Source organism: Scylla paramamosain, chromosome 35, assembly GCF_035594125.1.
Source record: "Scylla paramamosain isolate STU-SP2022 chromosome 35, ASM3559412v1, whole genome shotgun sequence".
Lineage (NCBI taxonomy): Eukaryota > Metazoa > Arthropoda > Malacostraca > Decapoda > Portunidae > Scylla > Scylla paramamosain.
In genome coordinates, this window is record NC_087185.1 from 4,910,001 (window position 1) to 4,935,281 (window position 25,281).

Sequence of the window (25,281 nt, forward strand, 5' to 3'; positions counted from 1 at the left end):
CACACACACACACACACACACACACACACACACACACACACACACACACACACACACACACACACACACACACACACAGAGAGAGAGAGAGAGAGAGAGAGAGAGAGAGAGAGAGAGAGAGAGAGAGAGAGAGAGAGAGAGAGAGCAAACAGAACGCTTCCACACACTACATTCCAGTAATTTAATAATCTCCACCTTTGTTAAAAACCGATGAAATTTTAACTCAGTGTTATATTTGTTATTCTCTACAGTTGTTTTACATAATACACCCCCTCTTTCCCCACCTCTCTCTCTCTCTCTCTCTCTCTCTCTCTCTCTCTCTCTCTCTCTCTCCTCTCTCTCTCTCTCTCTCTCTCTCTCTCTGGTTTTACTCTTTAATTTCTCGTATTATTATTATTCTTGAATTTTCTTCCATCCACTCTCTTTGTTCTTGAGCGTCACGTGATCTTTGGAATACGGAGAAAAGGGGAAAGGAGAGAATGAATAAAGAATGGAGGAAGGAGGAGGAGGAAAAAGAGGAGGAAGAAGAGGAGGATGAGGTGTGTGGAAGCTCGAGAGAGAGAGAGAGAGAGAGAGAGAGAGAGAGAGAGAGAGAGAGAGAGAGGAGAGAGAGAGAGAGAGAGAGAGAGATGGAAGATTAAACATAAGGAAGATGGATAGAATGTGTGGAAGAAGAGGATAAGAAAATTTAAGGGAAAGAGGAAGAGGAAGATGAAAAAAGGGGAGAATTAATGAAAAGGAAGAATGAGGAAGTAGGAAATGAAAATGAATATGCGAAGGAAATAAGGAAGGGGGTATAGAAGAGGGAAAGACGAAGGAAGGAAGGAAGGAAGGAAGGAAAAAGGAAGGATAAGTGACAAAAAAGAGAGAAAAAGATGAATAGCTGATACATGAAAGGAAAGAAGAAAAAAAAGAGGGAAAGTTTTAGAAGAGCGGATGGAAGAGAGGAAGAGGGGAAATAAAAAGAGGGGAAGAAGGAAGATATACAGGAAAAATAAACAGGAGGAAAGAACAGAAGAGAAAATAAGGAAGAAAGGAGGAGGAAAAGAGGAAAAGAGGGAAAGGAGGAAAGGATGGAAAGGGGTAAATGAAAGAAATGAAGAAGATATACAAGAAAAGCAATTAAAAAGAATAGAAAGGGAAATAAGGAAGAAAAGAGGAGGAAAAGAGAAAAAGGAGGAAAGGAGGAAAAGAAAGATAGAGGAAAAAAATCTTCGATCTCAGTCTTGGCTTGTTTATTTTGGATTTAGTGATAGACTGTGTGACCCTTTTGGTAGATCTGTTTGTTTCCTCTCTCTCTCTCTCTCTCTCTCTCTCTCTCTCTCTCTCTCTCTCTCTCTCTCTCTCTCTCTCTCTCTCTCTCTCTCTCTCTCTCTCTCATCATTTTGCTTCCAATCTCTTCCATCTCCTCTTTCGCTTTTTTCCTTACTTTTTTCTTCTTTTTCCTCTCCGACTACATTTTCTTTACTTTATTTTCTCTATTTATTTTCCTCCTTTCCTTTCCTTCAGAATATTACTTCCACTGGGAATTTATTTACGTTTTCTTTCATTCCTCTCATCTTTCCGTGTTTTCCTTTATTTTTCTCTTACTTCCCTCTTTCTCATCTCCTTCGAGCCCTTTCTCTTCCTTCTTCTCTTCCTTCTTCTTCCATTTCCCTTCCGGAAGACATGTCTCCCTCTGCTAATTGTGTGGGAGGGAGGGGAGAGGAGGAGGAGGAGGAGGAGGAAGAGGGGGAGGAAGAGGAAAGAAAGAGGAGGAAGGGCGTTAATGGGAGAGAATAAGAAGAGGCAAGGGAGGAATTTATTAGCCAAGAGGAAGGAGAGGAAGAGAAGAGGAAGAAGACGAAGGAAGAATTAAAGATAAGAATTTAGGAGAGGAGGCGAAGAAGGAAGAGAAATGAGGGAGGAAAGAAAAGAAATGGGAGGAAATAAGAAGAGAGAGAGAGAGAGAGAGAGAGAGAGAGAGAGAGAGAGAGAGAGAGAGAGAGAGAGAGAGAGAGAGAGAGAGAGAGAGAGAAGGAAAGTAAAATAAGAAAGAAAATAAAGGTGAGGAACAGAAGATGAAGAGAAATGGTTATGAGAATAAAAAGAGGAAAATAAAGATGAGAAATAGAGGAAGAGGATGAAGAAGAAGAAAAAGAGAAGGAGAAAGAGATGTAAAATATAGAGTCAAAAAAAAAGTAGAGGAGGAGAAGAGAGCAAAGATAAAGATGAGAAACTAAGGGAGAAGAGGGAAAAAAGAGAGGAAAGGAGAGAGGAAGGGATGTAAAACAGCAATGTAAGAGGAAGAGGAGTGCGGAGGTCACTTTGCAAGGCGGTACTCTTAACCTTCCAAGAGTCCTCAAGAGGTTAGTAAGGGGGAGGATCATTTTGTGTCCCTTTAAATAAAAAAAAAAAAAGGAAAAATCTCCATACATATATTTTTTCCAGAGAGGTAACTTATTTTCCAGGCCAGTGAAGTAAAAGACACGATTACGTACGAAAGGGAAAGAGTTCGTGTGTGTGTGTGTGTGTGTGTGTGTGTGTGTGTGTGTGTGTGTGTGTGTGTGTGTGTTTGTGTTATTGTTACAGTGTTGCACAGGTGTTTAAATGCACCTGTGTGTGTCTATCATTAGTGCTGTCTTATGCAGGTGTTTTCAAATACGTGGCCCAAGAGTACAGATGTGTGTGAGAGAGAGAGGGAGAGGAAAGAGAGGGAGAGGAGAGAGAGGGGGAGGAGAGAGAGGGAGACGTAAACTAAGCACACAGCAGTGCATTTTAAGTTTTAGTGAGTGCGTGTAGGTAAACATACAAGGAGTTAAGTATCCTCCAGGACACCTTTACGCCCCGCCCTTACCTTCCAGTTTTCCAGTTCTAGTCCAGTTCCCTCGCACTCGTTTCCCTGCGTCTTACCTTTCCAGTGCTCCTCTCCTGAATTTTTCCCTTAGCTTCCTACTTTTCCAGCATTAGTTTTCCAGTTTTTAGCTTTACTTTTCCAGCTCCTTAGTCTTGCCTTTCCAGCTTCCCTTTTCAGGATTTTCCCTTTTTTCCAGTTTTTGCCTTCAGATTTTCATTTTTTTCTGAGCATTCTACTTTTCCAGCATTTGTTTTTTCGGTTTTTGGCTTTGCTTTTCCAGCTACTTAGTCTTGCCTTTCCAGCTTCCTTTTACCAGAATTTTCTTTTTTTTCCTTTTTTATCTTTTCCAGTTCTTTAGTTATAACTTTCTTATTTTCCCCTCCAGTTTCCTAGTTTTCCAGCTTTACTTGTGGATGTTTAGCATTGCTTTTTAGCTCCTTAGTCTAATAGCCTTTCTTTTCCTCGCTATTTCCCCTTAATTTCCATTTCCTTACTCTTACTTTTCCAACAACTATTTCCAGAATTTTCTCTTTGTTTTAGAGTTTTCCAGCATTACTTTCTAGGTGTTTAGTTTCATTTTCCAGCTCCTTAGTTTTCCAGCATCTCTCTTTCCTGTTTCTTGCTTCTTATTTTTTCCAGTTTCTTTCTTATTATTTTCTTGCTTCTTATTTTTTTCAGTTTCTTGCTTGTTATTTTTTCCAGCATTTCTTTTTCCAGCTTCTTGTTTTTTTACTTTCCAGTGACTTACTTTTTCAATATGTAGTTTCTTTTTTTTTCCTCCAGCATCATAATTTTCCAGCATTCCTTTCCGGCCTCTATACTTTCCAGTTCCTCAGTCTTCTTATATTTTTCTCCGGTTCCTAATTGTTAATTTCCAGTACCTTACTTTTCCAGCATATTATCTTCCTGCTTTATTTTTTTTCCCACGACATCCTTTTTGGTCCAGTATTTAATTTTCCGGTATTTAGACTTATATTCCAGCAGCGTAGTCTTGCAGGATTCATTTTCCAGCATTAACCTTAATCCCCTGGAATTTTAATAGTCCAGGATTAATTTCCCAGTTGTGATATTGCAGCATGCGTGTATTTAGTCCTTTATCTCATGGAATTAATCCCCCAGTATTAGTCTGGAAGCACTTATATTCCAGCAACCTTCCTTTTCTTCGCTTATTTTCCATTCCAAATTTCCTCATGATGAATATAACCCACCTCATAATCCTCTCAAAGCACATTATACATTCTTGATCTTCCACGAAAGGCAACGCATCTTCCAGGTCTTCCAACTCACGTAGCCTCTGGAACCTTACCCCTTCCAGGCCGCACCTTCCAGTATATTAGTCTTCCAGCCCTCATCTTTCATCGGTCAACACTCCTTTTAGGTTTTTTACCCCTCTTTTCTATGTTTGCTGGTCCCCTTGGTTACACACACTCATACACACTCACACACACTCTCTTCCTCTCTCTCTCGAGCGCTGCATGAACGTGGTTTTAATTTTGATAATCAGGAGAAACAGAAGTCTCACACAAGTGGCCACAGAGGGCGTCAGCTGCTTGCAAACGAGGGAGGAGGAACAGAGGGTGGATGGGCCGTGCCTCGTCTTGCTATTCTGTCGGGTCCGCAGTCGTAATGTTTCGTGTTTCCCAGTGTTGTTGTTTGGCTTGCAAGCTGCTCTCTTTTGTGTGTGTTTGGCGGGGCAGAGGAAGGAGGGACGCAGCGTTATGTTTTACGTGTCTTTCTCCCTTTCCTTTCTTTCTTGTTTTGAGTTGTTTTGAGTTGCGTCTCTCAAACATCTGCCCTCACTGCCGCTGTTTGTTGCAGTTTGTGTTTCTTTGTGTTGCGTTTGTCCACTGCAGTCAAGCTTTACCTCTTTTGCAGGGACGTGTAAGGATGATTTTTCCTTGTACTTCTGCTGAGTTGCGTCATTGTCGTTCACTGCGGCTGTTCGTTGTTACCAATTCTCCAGGTGGCCTCTGGTTTTCTTTTCATTTTCTTTCGTTTTTTTTTTTTTTTTTCCTGCGGTCAAAATCAGGTCTTGTAATTAAGGTCTTTCTTTTCAGAGCTTCAGTCGGTCGTCTATAGATGTGTTCGTAGTAAATTCCCTTGATTTTTCCCTTTTTTCCTCAAGTCGACGATAAATTAATAGCGTTCAGACTTTTCTTGGCTGTAAAATTGTAATAATCGCATGTTTGTTTTCGTGGTAAGTTTCCTTTTTTTTGTTTCCTCCAATTTAGAATCGAGTAACTGTAATCATCTTTAGCTTGTATTCATGGTAAATTTTCCCTCTCCCTCTCCCTCTCTCTCTCCCTCTCTCTCTCTCTCTCTCCCCCAAGTAAGAATCAAGATAATAACGATCAAATCTCGTGACCATAAACTGTAATCCTCGTTAGCTTGTATTCGCGATAAATTCCGCTGTTTCCTTTTTTCCCCTCAAACCAAAATAACACAACCACAGTCTCACTTTTCGCGGATTTAGTCGTGTACTTTCATTGGTGGTAAATTCTTTTGTTTTGCCTTTTATTCCTCAAACGGCAACACAACCACAGTCACTATTCTCGCTATAAATTCCTTTGTTTCTCCTCTTTTTTTTTCCCTCAAACCAAAATAAAATAACACAACCAGTCACACTTTTCGCGAATTTAGTCTTGTATTGGCGGTAGAATCCTTTGTTTCCCCTTTTTCCCCTCAAATCAACGTAACACAACCACACTTCTCGTGGATTCGTGTACTTGCATTTCCCCGCTTTTTTTTCCCCTCTTAAACCGCAACAAAGTCACACTACCACTACTACTCCTATTACAACCACACTACTAGCATTAATACCTATAAATTCCTTTGTTTTCCCCTTCTTCTTTCCCAAAACCGCAACGCAACTAGTCACATTTCTGGCGAATTTAATCATGTACTTGCATAGACGGTACATTTCCTTGATTTTCCTTCCTCTCGCGAGCCAAACATGAGGGGGGGAGGGCGAGTAGAGGAGTGCTGTATACCTTGCCCAAAACGCCAGAAAGCCAATACGAGACGTTAAAGGGGAAAAATCTATTGCGTAAAGTGAACGAGGGAGCAAGGCGGACAGCGCACCTGGGGCGGAAAATACACCTAGGAATAGACTCATTTCGCATACAATGGAAACTAAAGCAGTGGTGAGCGAGGTATGGGACGAGGGGAGCTTGTGGGGAATAGGGAAATAGGGGGAAAGGAAGAGGGGAGATTAAGGAAAGGGGCAAATAAGGAAAGAGGAATGAAAAAAAAGAGGAAAAGAGGAATAAAGAAATGGGAGCGAAATAAGGGAGAAAAAGGGGAAGACGGAAAAGGGGAGTTAGGGGAAAGGAAGAAGGGAAATTAGTGGAAGAGGGAAATAAGGAAAGGGAAATGAAAAAACAGGAAAAGGGAAAAAGAAAAAGGGAAATTATATGGAAGAGAAAAAGAGGAAAAACTAAAGGAAAAAGAAGAAGGGAGCTAGTGGGGAAAAGGGGAGTAGGGAAAAGGATGACCAAAAATCAAAGGAAAGGAGGAATAAGGAAAAGGGAATAAAAATATTAAAGTAAGAAATAAGGAAATAAAAAGAAGGGAAAAGAGAAGAAAAATAGTTAAAATCGAAGGGGGAAATAAGGAAATTAAAATAAACAAAGAAGAAAAGAGGAAAGATTAAGGGAAAAAGATAAAAAAAATAAAGGACACGATATTGAGAAAGAAAAAGAGAAAAAAAGAGAAAGCAGTGAAAAGGAAAAAGGCAAAGAGAGGTTAGAAGAAAAGAAGGAAAAATTGATAAAGGGAGAAAGTGATAGGACAATGATACGAGAAAGGGGAAAAGAAAGAGGAAAAAAGGGAAAAGGGAAAGGGTTAGGAATGGAAGGACTATAAGGATACGGAGAAGCCCCAACAGAAACTAATAACCGCGGTCTCCTCCTCCTCCTCCTCCTCCTCCTCCTCCTCCTCCTCCTCCTCTTCCACCTCTTCCTCTTCCTCCTCCTTCCGTAGTGGATGAGGGGAGCTAAGTATTGCCTCTCAGTTATTTAAATGTAATCGAGTGGTCTTTTTTTTTTCTTTTTCCTTTTTTTCGGATGATTTTGACTTTCTCATTTATCTTCGTTTCAGAATTTCTTGCTACATTTTATTTCTTATCTCTCTTCCCTGTCAGTCTTTTTTTTCTCTTTCTTTTTTTCTTTTCTTGTATTTCTTTCCCTAGTTATCATTTAAAATTCTCTCTCTCTCTCTCTCTCTCTCTCTCTCTCTCTCTCTCTCTCTCTCTCTCTCTCTCTCTCTCTCTCTCTCTCTCTCTCTCTCTCCATATTGGGAGTCTTCGAATAAATTTACTTCCTTACTTTCATCTTATCATTAAAATTCCATCACGTATTTTTCGTCTTGTCATTAACGTTTCTTCAAAAAATTTTTCCCCTCTCTCTTTTTTAATCCTTTCCTGTCGCCTCGCATTACCACTTTCCTCAGCTTTTCCATTAATTTCACTTTTCCTCTAACCCTTCACTAACATTTTCCTCCCTTCGCCTGCAGCCTTTCCTCCTCTCCAGCCTTTCCTCCTCGTGTTCCCTCCAGCGGCCGTCTTCCTAGGAATCTTTTATCCTTTCCCTTCCTGCCTTCTCGCGTCCTCGTCCCTGTTTCCGCCCCTGCCACGTCTGCCACCTTTGGGACCTCGCTGCCCTCCTCCTCCTCCTTCTCCTTCTCCTCGGCCAGCCCCTCCGTCCCCCACTGTCAGTAGCCTCTGTTCCTCACCTCTATGCACGTCTTTTAACACAATGCACGTCCGGTCGGGGAGGCAAGAGGCGCTGGATGCTAAACCCTTATTGTTAGACCAAATTTGAGTCGTCAGTGTAAGGCAGGCGGGCAGGGCGGCAGGGAGGCAGGGCGGCAGGGAGGCAGGGGGCAGGGAGGCAGGGCGGCAGCGGCAGGGGTGAGGGTATGCAACGGGGTAGGGTGCAAGTTGCCAGAGTTCACTGTTGCCATACCTGCGTGTTCTTTGTGCCGGCAAGGGTAAGGTCACCGGCATTCCCTGGGCGCGGTGTCAAGGGAGCATCATACGCACGGTGGCCGCAAGTCGCTCACCCGCGGGTCAGAGGTCAGTCCGCGGGAGGCAGAGCAGCGCAAGGTCAAGCAGCAAAGGTTGTCAAGTCACCGGAGAGGAAGAACCACGCGCGCCTCGCCCTCGCCGCACCCCCCGCCTTGCTGACCCACGTCCCTGCGGCGCGAGGCAGGAGTGGGGGGGAGGAACCACCCTTCGCGAGAGGAAGAGTAAAATACTTGATGACCGTTGTTTGGTGTGTTTGGCCGCACAGTTTTGGTGCGGTGTAAGGTTTCGTTCCGGCGCCCGATTTGGGCTGAGGCGCGGCCGTGGGCGGGACACGTGCCGCAGCACAGCGCCACAGCGGAAGTGGTGCACAAATGGGCCGGGGGTGTGTCCACGCCCCGCGCCACAATAAACAAAAGCCGGGTCAAGAGGATGCTGCCGCCGCCCACCGCCGCCGTCACCTCTGGCTCGGCGCGCAGAAGGGCGAGTGTCCCCTACCCGGGCAGCCTCCACCAACGCCTTCAGTCAAGCCCTTCAGTGGCGAGCGGGTGTGGGTGCTGATGTTGCTGGGGAGTGGGGGAGGGGAGGGCGGCGGGACGGGTTGGAGTGGGGAAGAGCAGGAGGGAGGTCGAGGAAGGCCTGCACAGTGCTGCAGCAGCTGGCAGTCTGACTGGTGGCTGGCGGGGGAAGACTCGTGTGCGCGCACCTGTTCTGTCGTGTTCACCTGAGTGTGTTGCTGATTCGTGCTGAGTGCTGGGCTGCGGCGTGCACGTGTTGGTGGTGAGAGGCTGTCAGCGTGCCGTGGAGTGGCGGCCCTCCCCTGTCTGGTTGCCGGCCGGTGGCGTTCCCCGGGGCCCTGAGGACGCGCCCGCCTCCCTGTCCTCGCCTCACCTGCCCGCCGGCCTCGCCTTGCCCTCGTCCCACCGCGTACTCGGGGCTACCGTGGCCCTACCGCAGGTCACCAGTGTTGTTGTGGGTGTGCTGCCGCCCTCGTCACCTGGCAGAAGGGCGGCGGCGCCTCACAGCCTGGCCTCGAAGCAGCTGCGTGTCGTCCAGGACGGCGACTCTTGCCAGATCTGCCCGGCGCTGCCGTGTGACGCATAATCAGGTGAAGCCAGTTCGCCCGCGCCCAAAGCATCTGTGTGTGTGTGTGTGTGTGTGTGTGTGTGTGTGTGTGTGTGTGTGTGTGTGCATGTGTGTGTGTGTGTGTGTGTGTGTGTGTGTGGTGTGTGAGGTTAGCGGTGGCGTGTGAGTGTTGAGCCGTCAAGGCGCTGGGCGAGTGAGACGAGGAATGTGCGCTCCCCGGGGCGTGGCCGCTGCTTATGGTCGTCAGGGAAGGGGGGGAGGCTCCGGCGGCCTTCCTCAACAGTTACCTGCACCGCCTTGCTCACCGCGAAACCTGCCTCAGTGTGAGCCAGGGAGCAGCGACAACGCGACGCGGGTTGTGAGCTTAAACGTGTGCCGTGGTGGTGGTGGTGACGCGCCGCGCACACCACACCACACACAACAGCACGATAATCATCATAAGGTTGTGTTTGTAGGCTTCACTTCCGCGAGGCTGCCCCTTGCCTTACCTGTTCACCTGTCCGCCTGTCGGCTTTACTCCGCCTTGCCCTTCGCGACGCTCCGGCAAGGCAAAAATCCTCCTCCTGTTTTTATTTTCACTCAAGTGCGTTGCGTCAGTGCGTCGCTCGGAGCTGTGCAGTAATTCGGTGTTTCTTTCATCAAAACTCAACGCGCCGCTGTTTGCGTCACGCCGCTACTCAACGCCGTGGGCTCTCACGGCGGCGTCCTCCTTGTGGCGCGCAGCAGGTAACCGCACCGACCACAGCAATAGTAGGAACGCCACATGACTCCTCTATCTCTCTCTTTCTCTCTCTCTCTCTCCTCCCCCTCTCACTCTGTCTCTCCCCTTCTCCCTCTCCCTACCTCCGCGAGCCTCATAACTTATTTCGCTCATCTCTCTCTCTCTCTCTCTCTCTCTCTCTCTCTCTCTCTCTCTCTCTCTCTCTCTCTCTCTCTCTCTCTCTGACCATGAATCATATGAAATAACCACCAATCATACAGTTATTTTCATCAACCCCTGCATATCACGTAGTCTCCTCTTGAACCCTTCCAACCTCCTCCTCTCCTTCCTCCTCTTTCCTCTCCCTTTCCCTCTCCTTCAGACCAGGGAAATAGTGGAGGCAATTAAGGGTCAAAAGTGATGGTGGTTACAGTGGAATTTTGCTCCTAATGTCATGGAAGCATTTCCAACGGGATGGCAAAAGAATAACGATAGTAATAATGATGGTAGTAGTAGTAGTAGTAGTAGTAGTAGTAGTAGTAATAGTAACTGTCACTATATTAACAGTTATCTTACTCCTCCCATTCTTTCATTGTTCGTATCTTCCTTCCTCTTTCCACTTCCCCCCCATTTACTTCCTCTCTCTCTTTCCCACTCTTCCTCCCCTTCCTCCCCTCCTTCCTACTCCAGCCAGGAAATACTGACTGACAAACAAACAAACGATGGCAATATAACAAAACTTCGCCCATTGAGAGAGAGAGAGAGAGAGAGAGAGAGAGAGAGAGAGAGAGAGAGAGAGAGAGAGAGAGAGAGAGAGAGAGAGAGAGAGAGAGAGAGAGAGAGAGAGAGATGCTATTCATCGTACGAATACATAACTCCTCTCTCTCTCTCTCTCTCTCTCTCTCTCTCTCTCTCTCTCTCTCTCTCTCTCTCTCTGATAAGACTTAATTTCTACGTCACTGGTTGAGATAATTTGGAATTCCTGACGAAATGTAGTTTGGTGCATCAGGGAAGAGGAGGAGGAGGAGAAGGAGGAGGAGGAGCAGGAGGAGGAGGAGGAGGAAATGGTAGCGATTCTTCCCTCTCTCCAACCTCAGATCTTTCTTTCTCTTCTCCTATTTCTCCATTGTTGCCCATTTCCTATTCCCATTTTCGTTTCCCCTCTTCTCGTATTTCCCTCTTCTTCCATCCGTACCTTCTCCTCTTACCTCCTCCTCCTCCTCCTCCTCCTCCTCCTCCTGCTGCTGCTGTTATTGTGTCCTTAACTTCTGCACTTCTTCCTCCTTATCCTCCTTACCGCTTTTCCTTCTCCTTTTTCTCCCTTCTTTTCATTTTTTTTCTCTCTCTCCCTTCTTCCTTTCCGTCTCTCTGAATTTTGCTTTTCCCTTCCACCTTCTTTTTTTTATTCTTTCCTCTTTTTTTATTTCCTCCCTTTCATTCTCCTGTCACTTTCTCACTCTTTCTTTTATTTATTTATTTTTTCCTTTTCTTCTGCCTCTTACTCAACACTCAGTTATTTTTTTCCTTTTCTTTTTTTTCCTAGTTATCCCCTTTTCTTTTTCTTTTTCCTCCTACTATTTTCCTTCTATGTTCCCATTGTTGCATCTTTCTCATCGTCCCTCTTCTCTTTATTCTTCATTCATCGTCTTTTTTTTTTCTCTTTACTTCCTTGTCTCTAATCTTTCTCTTATCCTTTTCTTTCTCGTCATCTTTCCTCCTTCTCTCCTTATTTTTGTGTTTTCTTCTTTTCCTTTCATCTTCTCTCTTCCTTCTCTTTTATTGGTATGTTTTTTTTCTTTTTTTCCTTTTCATGTTGCCTCTTCCCATTCTCATTTTTCATATTTTATGCTCTCATGCTCTTCGTCATCTTCTTTTTCTCTTCCCTTTTCCGTTCCTTTCTTCTTTCTTCTTTCCTTTATACCCTCTTCCTCATCATCATCATCTCTCTTCTCTTCGTTTTCTTCGTGCTTTTCTTCTTTTCCACCTCGCATCCCTTTTCTTTTCTTATTTTTTTGCCATTTTCTCCTTTCCTATCCTTATTTTTCGTGCTTCATATTCTCTTCATCATCTCTCTTCCCTTCCTTTTCTTTCGGGTTTTCCTTGTTTTCCACCTCGCAATCCTTCCCTTTTCGTCTTTTTCTGTCATTTTCTCCATTCCTACCCTTATTTTTCATGCTTCATATTCTCTTCCCTTCCTTTCCTTCGTGTTTTCTTCTTTTCCTCCTCCTCTTCCTTTCCGATATGGCTTTCCAGACCTCCGTGCCTCCGCCGCCGCCAAGCTGCCGTCCTGTTGGCAGCAGAATAATCAACTCTGGCAGGGAGGCGTTCTCACACGACTCTCAGGACGAGTTTCCAATACGTATGTGAGAGAGAGAGAGTGAGAGAGAGGGAGAGTAAGGAGGGGGGGACTTACCACAGAAGAAAAGCTACACAGAGGGAAGAAATAATGAAAGAAGTGGTGAAAGTGTAAAAAAAAAGGAATAATTGAGAAACGAAAGAGAGAGAGAGAGAGAGAGAGAGAGAGAGAGAGAGAGAGAGAGAGAGAGAGAGAGAGAGAGAGAGAGAGAATACTTAAAAAATACACACACCGCCACTCCCATGTATTTTTTTTCTTTGTTTATTTATTTTTTGTCTGTTTCTTTTCTCTCACGGTTTTTGAGGAACATTTATTTCGTCTCGTATTGTGAGTGGCTTGAAAATCTTCGTGTCCTCGTATCTGCTCTCGTTCTTGTCCTCGTTCTCGTTGACTTTCTCGTTATTTTAGATTTTTAGTCGTTTTTATCCCTTCATTTATATCGTCGTCAGGTTTTTTTTTTTTTTTTTCATTATTTACCTTATTGATATCCTCTCTTTCTCTTCGTCTTCGTTTTCATTCGTGTTCTCGTCCTTCTCGTTATTCCTCGTCTTTCTTATTATGTTCTAAATCTTCATTCTCATTTCCTCATTCTTACATTTCTTAGTGGCGTTCTCTTCCTCTTCCTCGTTCTCCTCGCCCTCGCTGGTGTTCTCGCCTTTGTTCTCAGTCTCCCCTTCGTCTCCTGGTCTCCTCGAAGTCCAGGTGACCCTTAGGACGTGCGAGGTCATTGGAGTTCTCAAGTGTCTCACAAACACGTTCACCTCGCCATCACTCGACACTCGACACCACCACCTCCTTCTTCCTTTCCTCCCTTTATCCCCTTCCCTCCTCCCTATTCCCTTTCTAACTCCTTTCCTCCTTCCCATTCCCTTTTGCCTCCCTTCGCTCTCCCTGTGCTCTTTATATCTCCCTTTCTTCTTTCTATTCTCTTTTATTTCCCTCCTTACTTCTCCATCTTTCTCCCTATTCCCTTTCTAACTTTTTTTCCTCTCACTATTCTCTTTTACTTCTCTTCCTTCTTCCTATTCTCTTTTTACTTGCCTTCCATTTCCCTATTCTCTTATTTCCCCCTTACTCCTTTTTTTTACCTCCCTTCCTTCTCCCTATTCCCTTTTTACCTACCTTTTTTGCTCCCTTCTCCCTTTTATTTCACTTCTTTCTTCTTACTTCTTTTCTACCTCCTTCCCATTCCCTTTCTGTCTCCCTTCTTCCTTCTTCCTTCGTCCCTTATCTCCCTTCCTCCTTCTTCCCACTCCTTTTTATATCTCCCTTCTTCCTACTCCCTTTTTACGTCCTTTCTCCTCTCCACTTCCTTTACACCTCCCTTCTCCGTTTTTATTTTCCTCCTTCCTACTCCCTTTACCTCCATTCCTTCTTGCCTCCTTTTTACCTCCCTCCCTCCTCTTCCTCCTTTCCCAGTCTCCTCCTTCCTACTTCCTCCTTCGTAATCTCATATTTATCCTGTTGTCAACGTTTGCTAATTTTTTTCTTTTAATCTTTTTTACTCGTCTTGTCTCACGGAAATGTTTTGTTTTACTGTATATGTCTGTCTTTGTCTTTCTTCTCTTGTCTTGTCTTCTCTTCTCTTCGCTTCTCTTCTGTTCGCTATATCACGGTCAGTTTTTTTTTTATTTGTTCAAAGTCCTTCATGTTTGTTTTGTTTATCATCACTATCTGTATCACTCTCGTTCTGTTTTATTTTACTATTTTCACCTTCGTTTATCCTTTCCTCACAATTATTACATCTGAAGTATATCCAATTCTTCATCATTCCCTCGTATTTCTTCATCCTCTCCATCCTTTCCTCCTCTTTCTTCCCTTCCACCTTACTACATCATCACTTTCCCACTATTTCTTCATCCCCGTGTAACTTTTCCCCTTTCTTGCGCTCCTTTCTTCACCACCGCCTTGCCTCGTCCCCTCACCTTCCCCTTTCGCCCTCTCCGGCTTCCCTGACTCACCGCCGCCTCGCCACAACAAAGCCATTCACTCCCTCCACTTCTCAGCAAGACTCAAGTGTGGAGTTGGCGCGTCGTCTGCGAGCGAGCGGGAAAAAGTAAGACACACGAACATACACACATTCAGGAATAAGTGTTCGTGGTGACACTTGTGTATATCATCCACTTGGTTATTGAAAAAGGGAGTTAATGTTTGGTGTATGTGTGTATGTGTGTATTCAAAGCTCAAGTGTGTGTTGATGATTATATTCTTTTATGCGTTTATTGAAGGACGTAAGCACTGAGATACAAGGTTACACAAGGAAATATAGACATGCTTGGATCGTTCAAGACAGGAAGGCTTTGAAAACATGCATAAAGACTGATAGATAGACAGGCAGATAGACAGACGTACACAGGTGTGCATGTAAAGACAGCTGCGCATAAATGGAACCAGGTATAGAAAACACACACACACACACACACACACACACACACACACACACACACACACACACACACACACACACACACACACACACGTGCTCAACTGTGACAGGTGATCGAAGCAAGACAGGTGAGCGTGAACAGGTGGACAGGCGCACGGGTGGACAGGTAAACCACCCCAGCGACACTTGACCTTCTACAGTTACAATACCCTCCCGTGAACTCACCAACTTACCTTCGTACTCCGATAATCCGTAAAAAGAACGCCTGACAACCTTTCTCTCTCTCCCTTCTCTCCCTCGCGCCCTCTTGACCGTCACTCTCAGCCGCGTCAAGGATAAACAAATTAAAGCGACTCTTATCAAACCAAGGACTGAGAATTTCTAACAGATCTCAACCCACTCAAGCCTTCCAGAGTTTCCTTTGTGGTTCAGACTGATTAGTTTGACTCGAGTCCTCAAGAAGGGGCGAGAGTGGGGAGGGGAGACGTGAGAGAGAGAGAGAGGAAGAGAGACAGGAGTGGCAGGCAGAGAATGAGGGTGAGGAGGGAGGGGAGATGAGTCAAGGCAGAGGAGGGTACAGGGAACGGGGTACAGAGGAGGGTACAGGTGAGGCAGAGGCGCGGCAGGGTGAGTGGGATGTGCCGTGTGTGGCTGATACCCTGCTGATAGAAGCTTTTTGTGAGCCTTGCGGCGTCACTCGTTGGATGTCCTTGTCCTGCCCACCTCCACCCGCTGCTCTCATTGTTATTTTGCTTTCACACACACACTCTCTCTCTCTCTCTCTCTCTCTCTCTCTCTCTCTCTCTCTCTCTCTCTCTCGCCGCTGACGCATCTGCGCGCGCGTCTCCCTGTCTCTCCCACACACACACACGGAAGTCACTCGCCCTCCGCGGAAATACCGAAAAGGAGATTTTGTTGTACAGTTCATATTTGTTGTTATTTTGTTATTTTACTGGACATTTTGTACATCAAGTATATATAAAAGTCATTTTCCTTTCCCGTGTGTGTGTGTGTGTGTGTGTGTGTGTGTGTGTGTGTGTGTGTGTGTGTGCGTGTGGGTGGGTGGGTGTGTATATCTGCACAGCATTTAAGGCACAGACCAGAGTCAGGTGTTGCATACGTGTCACAGTTCAGGCACTTAATCCCATGTAAGCACCGTCTTGGCTTCACTAACACTGTTCTGGTCTCCCGCAGAGACTGACGCTGGCGGGGACGGCCTGGTGGAGGCGGACGCGCCGCGGCCACACCTCCCAGACCTGGTGACGCACCGCTCGCCACCCACACAGCTGACGGTGGAGAACGTGCGCCACCATGACCAGTTGATGCAGGGCAGGGAGCAGGACCCCTCGGACCCCAAGGTGGCCAAGACGGGCATCCTGAAGGGCGGGAAGCTGTGGAAGAACGGTGACGGCAGGAAGACCAAAGTGAGGGTGGAGGAGGAGGAGGCGGAGGAGCCGCGTCGCTCAGTGAGGTTCTCCGGGCGGGACGAGTACAGCCTGCTGGAGAGTCTGCCGCTTGACAAGATCCCGCTGGACGCAGCCAACTCTGCGGCGCTGGCCAGGTTCATGCCCAAGCTGCGGGAGCTAGGCGTTCTGCTTGGCGAGCCGCGCCACGACTGGCATCTCGAGCTGAGCCCCATCAAGCCCGAGGCGGAGGGCGGTGCCGGGGCGGCCGAGCAGGAAGGTCTGCCGGAAGATAAAGAGAAACAGCCTCCGCCACAGATGGATGACGAGCAGATCAAGGAGTCGATGCAGCGCTACGACGAAATGCGGCGCCGCATTGCTGCCGCCGAGGGACGCGACAACACCAGCGTCTGCAGCGACGAGTCAAAGAGTTCTTCTGACTCTCAGTCCTCAGACTCCACCATGACGGAGACGAGGATCAGGCGGCTGGAGAACGCTGACGTCGCCCACGTGGCGGGAGGCGTCATGAGGACCAACAGCGAGGTGCGTCGAGCGATTGAACGCAATGCCCTGCGGCGATCCCTCATCCGCTTCTCGGAGGCTCGCAAGAAAGACACCAACAAGAACGATAAGAATGACAAAGGAGAGACTTCCCTCCTGGAGAAGCTCAAGTGGCTCACTGCCTCGGAGGACGCGACCAACGGCAACTCCGAGCAGAAGGAGGAGGGGATGGAGGAGCCGAACGATGAGGAGGACGATGGGAGCCAGGACCTGTCAAAGTCCATGGACCCCAAAGTACAAGAGACAATAGCACAATATCGCAAACTTGCCGAGATGTTCAATAAGACCACGTCACTGCGAGCCACCGACATCCTGGTGCCTGGAGACGTGCGGGAGTGGAAGCTCAAAGCCGACCTTTTCCCCAGCCAGGCGAGGGCGGTGCTGGAGGCGGAGGAAGAGGAGGTTCCTGAGCCTCACTCAGGGTCGACGACCCCGACAGTGTACCAAGGCATCATCCCCGCCGTGTCCCTCGCCGACCTCATGACCGACGAAGAGACCGACAAACTGATCTACAGCGGCGGCGTCAGGTACACACGGGAGGGAACACTGCCCCTCGAGGCCCAGGGGGAGGGGGAGGAGGCGGAGGGTGAGCAGCAGGTTCCGCCGCCAACAACGTCCACTGCGGAGGCCAGGAAGCAGTTCCTCTCCCAGATGGCAAGCCAGGCAGGGACGCCTCATGTGAGCGCCAATGGTGTCACAACTCTCCCTGGCGACCGCTCCTCACTTGCCTCCAACTCTGATTCTTATACTTTCGAAGACATCGACGAGGCCCTTCACGACGACCGGTCCTCGTCCGTGCCATCCTCGTCACAGTCTTCCCCGCGGTTGTCCGGCAAGAGTGACGTGGACGGGGCGAGCACTACCGAGAGCGGCTACAGCAGCAACGAGACCAACGGGGAGCTGCAGCTGCCCATCAACGGTCTGCAGGCGCTGCCCATCGGCGGGGTGGACATAGACGAGCTGGCAGAGTTTGTGCGCCAAGACGCGGGCCGCATGGAGCGTCTCCGCAGACGTTACGACGCAGGGGAGCTGGAGGATCATGGCTTCTCCCGACGACCCTCGGTGCGGGGTATCAAGCCTCGCTTTGGGTCCACCACAGACCTCCTGAAGCAGATGGCGACTCAATTGGCACCACCAACCATGGCCCAGCCTGGAATGGCCGGCTCCCACATGACCTGGCCCTATCGAGATGTTGGAGACGAAGACTCCCAGCCCGCCCAGCGGCGCCGAGCATCCCAGAACAGGGTGGTGCTGCCAGCGCTGCAGGAGGACATCTTGTACACCCCCACGTCAGACCTATCGCCTCAGGGGGTGCCGCCCCCGCCTTCCTCCTCGACTGCGCCTCCGGCCATAACTCTCACGCACACCAAGGCGCCTCGGGTGGTGCACGTGTACGCCAGCACGGGCGACCTCAGGGCTCCCCCTCCACCCCGGTTGTCTGGCCCACGAGAGTCTCCTCCACCTGATTTGATTCGTCCAGGTGGAGCCCCAGTGCCCATGCGGGCCCTCACCCACTCCTTGTCCCAACCGCTGCCGGACACCTCGGGCCACGGCCTCATGATGGTGCCGCAGATGCCCACCCCGGCGCTCACAGACCCCCACATGGCCTCGTGCAGGCGACCCGCGTCCGTGCACGGCCACCTCCCTCCCGACTCCCTGGTAATGCGAGGCGTGCCCCCGCCGCCCTCCGCGCGCCCCCACTCCTCGCTGTCCCACTACCCTAACCCCAGAGTGCCGGTACACTACCACTCTTACGAGGACCCGCCGCAGGCACGCCCCCCTTACGAGGGGTCGCACCCGCCCCTGACCCAGCGAGGCTCCTATCCAGGCACCATCCCCGCGCCCCTCGGGGTCCACTACCAGCCCCAGCTCGTGCCGCCTGATGCCATCGGGTTCCCTCAGCCTCCGCCCTTCGGCTCCCAACACTCGCACTCGCGGCCACCACCGCCAGTCTCGTCTCGGGACGGGCCTCCCTACACACGCACACTCCACTCCCAGGTGCACCCGGGGCCACAGACGTCCTCCATGGTGGCCAACCCCAGCCAGCCGCACCAGTGTGGCCCCAGACAGGTGCGGGTAGCGGGAGGGGCGGCAGATCAGGCGTGCTCGCCCGCGTGGTCCCACCAGCAGCCCCACACCCACCAGACCTTCGCGCCGCCCTACCCTGTCTCTAGTCACCTCAGTTACACAACACCCATCGTGCCCGAGAGTGTCATGACCTCCCGCCCCTCGGGGCCGCCTGTCGGGGCACCCATGGGAGCTCCCATGAGACCCATCGGACCCTTAATCGGTCCCCCGATAGGGCCACCGATCATGAATGGCGGCGTCAGCAAACTAGAGGGATTGCGGGACGAGCGAGGGGTGCCCGAGGGAGCCTCCTCCTCCCCGAGGGGGCCGCTGGACCCCCAGTATCCTCAGCACAGCTCCCCGACCCGAGACACCAGCATCCTGCACCGCCATCCGCCGCCGCCCCTCAACATGACGTGAGTGGCCTCCCCCCCCACCGGTGCCAGGTGTGCCAGGTGTGCCAGGCAGGGCCGCAGCAGCTCGGCGCTGGACACACCTGGTGAGGAACCTCAGTCGTGCATCGCGACCCTGAAGGTTGCCAGTTGGTGTGTCCTGTCCAGGCCGGCGCTGCGTCGCGGCGGCGGTGTCTCACGGGGCATCGCCGCGGATGGAAAAAGAAGTGTTCGTTCACGCATTGAAGCTGTCGAGGAGAGACTGGCGGTGCCGGCGAGGCTCCCGCCCTGTCTTCCGGGCTCCCGCGACACCCGTGCTGTCGCCAAGCTGCTCACCACCAGATGTTGCCAAAACTTGCCGCGCCACGCAGCCAGCACACTCCTCCTCACGCCGAGGGTCGAGACAATCTACAATGATTTTCCTTATTATAGTTCAAGTAATAATCTAATTAATGTACCTAACATGGTTTTACTGGTGTGTCTGTGACAATACGTAGGTGTATTTTACAGTTGATGTGAGTGAAGAGTTTTTATAGAAAACTGTAAAGTGCTGCCCGGACCCTCACCGGGGAAGGGAATATTTTTATCGTAGTTCTCGTGACTTGGACGTTCTCGCGGGATGGTTCCAGGTGCGGGGCGCGGCTCGCTGCCCCCACCGCTGTCGTATGATGGACCAAGTTTCCGTGTGCGTGTGTGCGTTTGTGTGTGTGTGTGTGTGTGTGTGTGTGTGTGTGTGTGTGTGTGTGTGTGTGTGTGTGTGTGTGTGTGTGTGTGTGTGCGTGCGCATGCAAGTTCAATAGTTAGAAGATACGATAAAAAAGACAAAATACTTGGGTTTTAAGGCGCCTCTTCTCGAATTCACTCCACCACCATAACTTTTGAGTTCGATTTTGAGTCTTACTTAATTCCCAGTCAGTCACGAAGGAAAGGAATAAATAAGATAGATAAAATAAATAAATAACCCGGAGTCTGAGAGTGGACGGGAGTGGAGCATTACGTATATACATATATATAAGAAAAACCAATAACAATACATACACACATATATAAGAGAGTTTCGTGCTAAGTATTAAGCAAGATGTATTCATAAATATATTACGTTTCGCTGGTGCAATTATCCGTCATATTTTCGCAGCAGAATATGTCGTGATGATATTAATTTGCGTCGTTCTTCATTTGTTTTGCTCCTTAAAGGGTTTGCTGAGCAGTGTGTTAAGTGTCTTCCAGGGATAGGTTGGCTCAATAATGTGCGAGGGAGAGGGAGAGGAGGAGAAGGAGGAGGAGGATTGGAAGCCGGAGGGAGAGAGGGAGAGGAGGGAAGGAAAGAGAGTATGTGTGGAAGCGAAAGTGGAGAGAAAATGAGGCGAGAGAAATGGGAAACTGGAGAGAAACTGGAGGAGATAAATGAGTCTGAGAGAGAGAGAGAGAGAGAGAGAGAGAGAGAGAGAGAGAGAGAGAGAGAGAGAGAGAGAGAGAGAGAGAGAGAGAGAGAGAGAGAGAGAGTTGTCACAATAATGGAGGGATTATTTTTTATCTTTCTTTTCCTTTACACACACACACACATACACACACACACACACACACACACACACACACACACACACACACACACACACACACACACACACACACACACACACACACACACACACACACCTTCCTCAGGCAACACTCCTTCCATTACCTGATACCTTTCCTCATTAGGTACTCTCCCTCACTTGACATCTCTCCACACCTTTCATTCCTATCCTTTCTCTCTCCCTCCATACATACCTTCCCTCCCCCCAGTCCCTCACTCCCCCCTTGGCTCTCCCTCGCCTTGTGTCAGGGGATAGCTTGAGATGTCACCGTATTTTCCGCGTCAAGTAAATAGGGTTGTATCATCTCAGGCACCGCAGGTTGAGGGGAACAGAGGATGAAAAATTGATACTCTTTGTGTGACTAATCTGTTGAACCCTCAGGGACGCTTCCAGAAACTTAAACAAAAGAAGTACTGTTGGATTAAAAGTTAATGCTTTTCCCCATGTCAAAATAGTTCTATGAAACGTTCAAAAGATAGGATTCTTGGATTTGTCGCTCGCATTGGAATGTGTAGAATGTTATCGTGTCGAATGGTGGTCCTCGCGCAGCCTGAGGCCATCACCTAACGAGGTTACAACTTGCGGATGCTTAATAATTGGCGTGATTCTGAAGCGATTGTCGCCGAGGCTGGGGAGACGAGACTCGCGTGTGAGGCGGCCGACGGGAGGCAGTATTACGAGTGTGTCGTGTTCAGTGTGGTGGTGACACTTTGCAGTATTAGATAAATGTACACTGGCTTAGCTGGGGGAGCATTGCAGCCTCGCTCTTCGCGGCACGCAGGACAAGGGGGGGGACCTCACGCCGCTCTGGTCCTGCTGCCCTGCGGAGCGAGAGCTGGGGACATTTTTTTCCGTTTTATTCTGAAAAGTGTTGGTGCATGCCATTGGTGTGGATGTCATGAAAGTGTTGTGCAGGCCGGTCGGTGCCGCCTTGATGGCATCGTGTTGCCATGGCTGCCACGGCCCCTTCTGCTGGCTTCCCGCGCCACTCATGCACGCGCTCACCCTGCCTCATTCCAACTTCGCAGCTTCATATGTATTGAACGAATTTTTGCATTTTGGATACATAATCAAAAATAACCAAAGATTAGGTTTAGGCGAAATGCTGCTCGGAGGTGCTCATGCGCAGGCGTGCTGCTGCTACAGCACAGCGTGGGCCATCCCAGGCACATGTGCTGCACTCCGCACCCTCCCCCCACCCACCCACTGGACACTCGTTCAGGGTTTGCAATATGTCACTGTCCGCGCACAACTTATTTCTTACGCTCTTTTAATCAAGATCCCTTACTTTTTACGTCTATCGATTTTCTCTTGCTTACGTCACCGCCGCTTCAGTGCAGCCGAGGCAGCCACCGGCCGCTCGTGTGTGCCGCGGCGCGACCCGCTGGCCGCGTCTGGAGTAACTGTCCCGGAAGGGGAAGGAGACGGGTCCGAGGCAGTAGGAGTGGCAAGCCGAAGGACAGAAGTGATATAGTGAAGTGACATCTAAACCACTGCTGCTCCTATGATCAATATTCACTTTTGTCAGAGAAAACTCCATACAAATTCCAATGCTACGCTCCATCAAGTGGTAAAAATACGCACCAGTCTCCAATTTAAGAGAAAACTCAATGTATTTTTACCAGTCACCTTGATGATGCTGAAATCGAGACTTTTTCCATCTTGATTTTGATTTCGTTGTCTAACCAAGAACCAGGGCGAGAGAAGGTTTGACCTCAGTATTAGAAAAGCTGGAGCTCTTCCAAGCTGGCACATTGTTTGTTGTTTCAAGGCACTAAGAAGGGTGTTAATAATCATGTGATGTCTGTAACCAATCAAATGAGGAAGGCGTTGGCGCGGGTGTTGGTGGCTGTGGTGTCCTGAGCCGCGTGTCACGTCAGACAGCGCGAGGCGCCGCCGCCCACCACCGCCGCGCCGCCACGCCGACGTACCCTAAAAGTCAGTGAGAGTAGTGACCCTGGAAGTAGGGAGTATTTTGAGCTAATTAGGTGACACTGAAACGACTCGAGGATCAGCTCATATTATTTGCTGTAATCAAAATATTCCTACTGATATGATATACGACTACTGAACCATCAAGCGGCGGGGTTCCGCTGTGTGGCCTTGACACCGCCGGCGGCGACCTGTATGGCCCGCGAGTAGCAGCGAGGCGCCGCGCCGGCGACCCACGGCGGTGTACTACAGCCTGACCATCATGTTGCCATTATATTGTTACAAAGCATGATTTTTATGAGTTTTATTAATATGTTGTTAAGATATAGGAAGAATGTTCTATATTTCGGGAAAAAATGTACCGCGAATGTTGCTAAATGAGTGCTTGAGTGTGGCGGCTGGCGGGAGGCGGCTCCCCCAGCGCGGGTCATGGCGATGTCATGCCAAAGATGTATTATAGATAGAGATTATATACACTACATAAAGACATTTTAGCCTCCATGGACGCTTTCTGTAACATGTTATCCTTACTTTACACCTCAGCGGCGGGCAGCGGCGACCCGGCGGGGCGGCAGGACCCGCGCCTGGCGCCGCCCCGCCGGGCCGCCGCCGCTCGCCGCCGCTTACCTCTCGGTAGACTAGGGACCGTCTTCGTCGAAGCCTCATGTTACTGCGGACATATGACGACATATTTTTCTCAGACCATATTACTTTACCTCGTGTCCAGCAGCAGAGGCAGCCGGTGGGGAACGCTCACTGTCTGCCTCCAGGGGCGCCGCCCCCTCTTCTTGTTCCGTTGTTACGCTCTGTCTGTTGACCAATTCTGTCATGGAATGTACACAGGTTGTAAATATACAATGTAATTTTGTTGTAAGTAGAAAGTAACACATTTTTATCATGTGTTGTACAAATGTACAATCTTTCAATTAAAATAAAACCTTCTGCCAGGACTACTACAGAATGTACTGTGTCCTTCCCTTGTGTCCCAACCTCCCTCTCTACCATGACAACACCTGCCTGCAACACACCACACAGACGGGACGTTGCCTCTCGACCCACTGCCTCCTGTGATGGCTAGTTACACTTGGTGGTTCACAGTAAAAAGGAGGACATTATTCTCTCTCTCTCTCTCTCTCTCTCTCTCTCTCTCTCTCTGTAAAAAGAAAATGTATTCGAAGCACTTCATTAGTCCCGAAGCAAGGTTCATGACTCGGACCGCCCTACCCCCCGGTGGCGGACTTGAGATTCAGTGGAGGCCAGCTTGACAACAAGGAGGTACGTCGGTGTGCGCTGTAACGCCGTTATCGGCTTATATCACGCTGAAATCCTTCTGTGAACATCACCAAGAATTCCACAAACGGTACGTAATTTAGGGACGAGTTGCTTTGTAATGGTGGGATCTTTGCAATGGCCGCTGATTTGAGTAACACGGTGCAAAGGTTTACCAGCTGTTTTGAGTCCCGATCGCGTAATTGAGTTGACAGTATTATTACACCTTCAGCCTTCTGCAGTGCTATACGTGCGAACTCAAGGATACCAGGCATCGTGCATCGACTTGTGCCACAGCACTTACTATGCAAGCTTGTAGTGGTTGGTGACGGCTTTAGGGGGTGGGGAGCCCTGCCTGTGGTTATTCCATTCATGTTGGGACTACTATAGGCCTGAGAGAGAGAGAGGGGGAGGGGACAGGTATGTAGGTATAGACATAGATGGATGAATAGATACTCAGATATTGATAATTATGATATTTAATTGGATCCTGTAATTCTGTTTAATTATTTGTGGCTCGTATCTAGACTGCATGAAAATCCTCCAGTTGAAAATATGATTTTTACTATTAATTTTCAGGATTCTGTTTATATTTGGAGATTGGCTAATCTATTACTTGTGTAAATCACTACAATTTTATATGCATCTTTATTGAAAAATACTAGATTATCGTTTATAAATAAATACAAAACATTGGTTTTATAAAAAAAGAAAAAAAATGCATTGTAATGCACCAAACTTGTATACACAGAACAAATGATGCTACAAACACATGTTGAATTATGTATACACTCACATTCATGATTGGGTAATATTTCCACAATAAAATCTAATACCTATAACATCTCAAGTGACCACACAGCCCACCATGAGGCTCCTTAACCCTACTAATACTTCAGCAGCTGCAGTACAGGCTCCCTAACTTGGCAGGAAAATGTACATTCTTCAAAGTGTAATGAGGAGGAGAGTTCACTCCTTCATTGTTTGAGTGTGTGAATGGGAGAGTTACCCAGCACACCTGCACTCTGTTGTATCAAAGAGGGCAATGTCATTTTTGTCATATTGAAAAAAAACATTATAATGGATCTATAAGGAATTCCAGGAGTAGTGATTATTACAAATTGTATGGAGATATTCTAGCATTATAGAGGACTTTCATTAGTGTTCACATTTGACACAACTATGAAACTCATCTACAGTATTTCATCTTTTTTGGCAGATCAGTACTGGACTGTATTGAATGTCACTATTTGAATGATAAAAGAGGACATCACTGTTACTAGATCAGCAGAATGTAGAGGTGGTGGTCAGCTGTGTGCATAACAATGTGTCTAATTTTGAGACCTCAGGACAACATACATGTGCATAATTCAGACAGTAAGAGCGTGTGTGTGTGTGTGATTCACCTATGGTTGTCTGCTGGTCTCCCAGCCAGTCGTTCCCGTACGGAAAGAGCTCAGAGCTCAGTGACCGATCTTCGGGTAGGACTGTGTGTGTGTGTGTGTGTGTGTGTGTGTGTGTGTGTGTGCTGACTATGAACTGAAATGATGTCAAAGAGCATTCATGGCTTAATATTCATAGAGCTTATTTAAATAAGGAGCAAAGTTAGGGAAGAGAGGGTAGGTAGAAGGTTCTTTGATATGATTACTATGAAATTAATGCTTAATTATATATAGTACACAGATTGAAA

At 48.3% G+C, this 25,281-nt stretch overlaps 1 protein-coding gene across 2 annotated transcripts in view; it reads left to right on the top strand.

Moving 5' to 3' along the window:
- The window catches only part of LOC135090588 (uncharacterized), a 98,794-nt gene extending 75,511 nt beyond the window's left edge, over positions 1–23,283 (top strand). For both annotated transcript variants that reach the window (XM_063987467.1, XM_063987468.1), the window contains exon 2: positions 15,582–23,283. In XM_063987467.1, the coding sequence (XP_063843537.1) occupies positions 15,582–18,838 (3,257 nt within the window). In that variant the 3' untranslated portion in view covers positions 18,839–23,283. The remainder of the gene's footprint in view (positions 1–15,581) is intronic.
- The last annotated feature ends 1,998 nt before the right edge of the window (positions 23,284–25,281 follow it).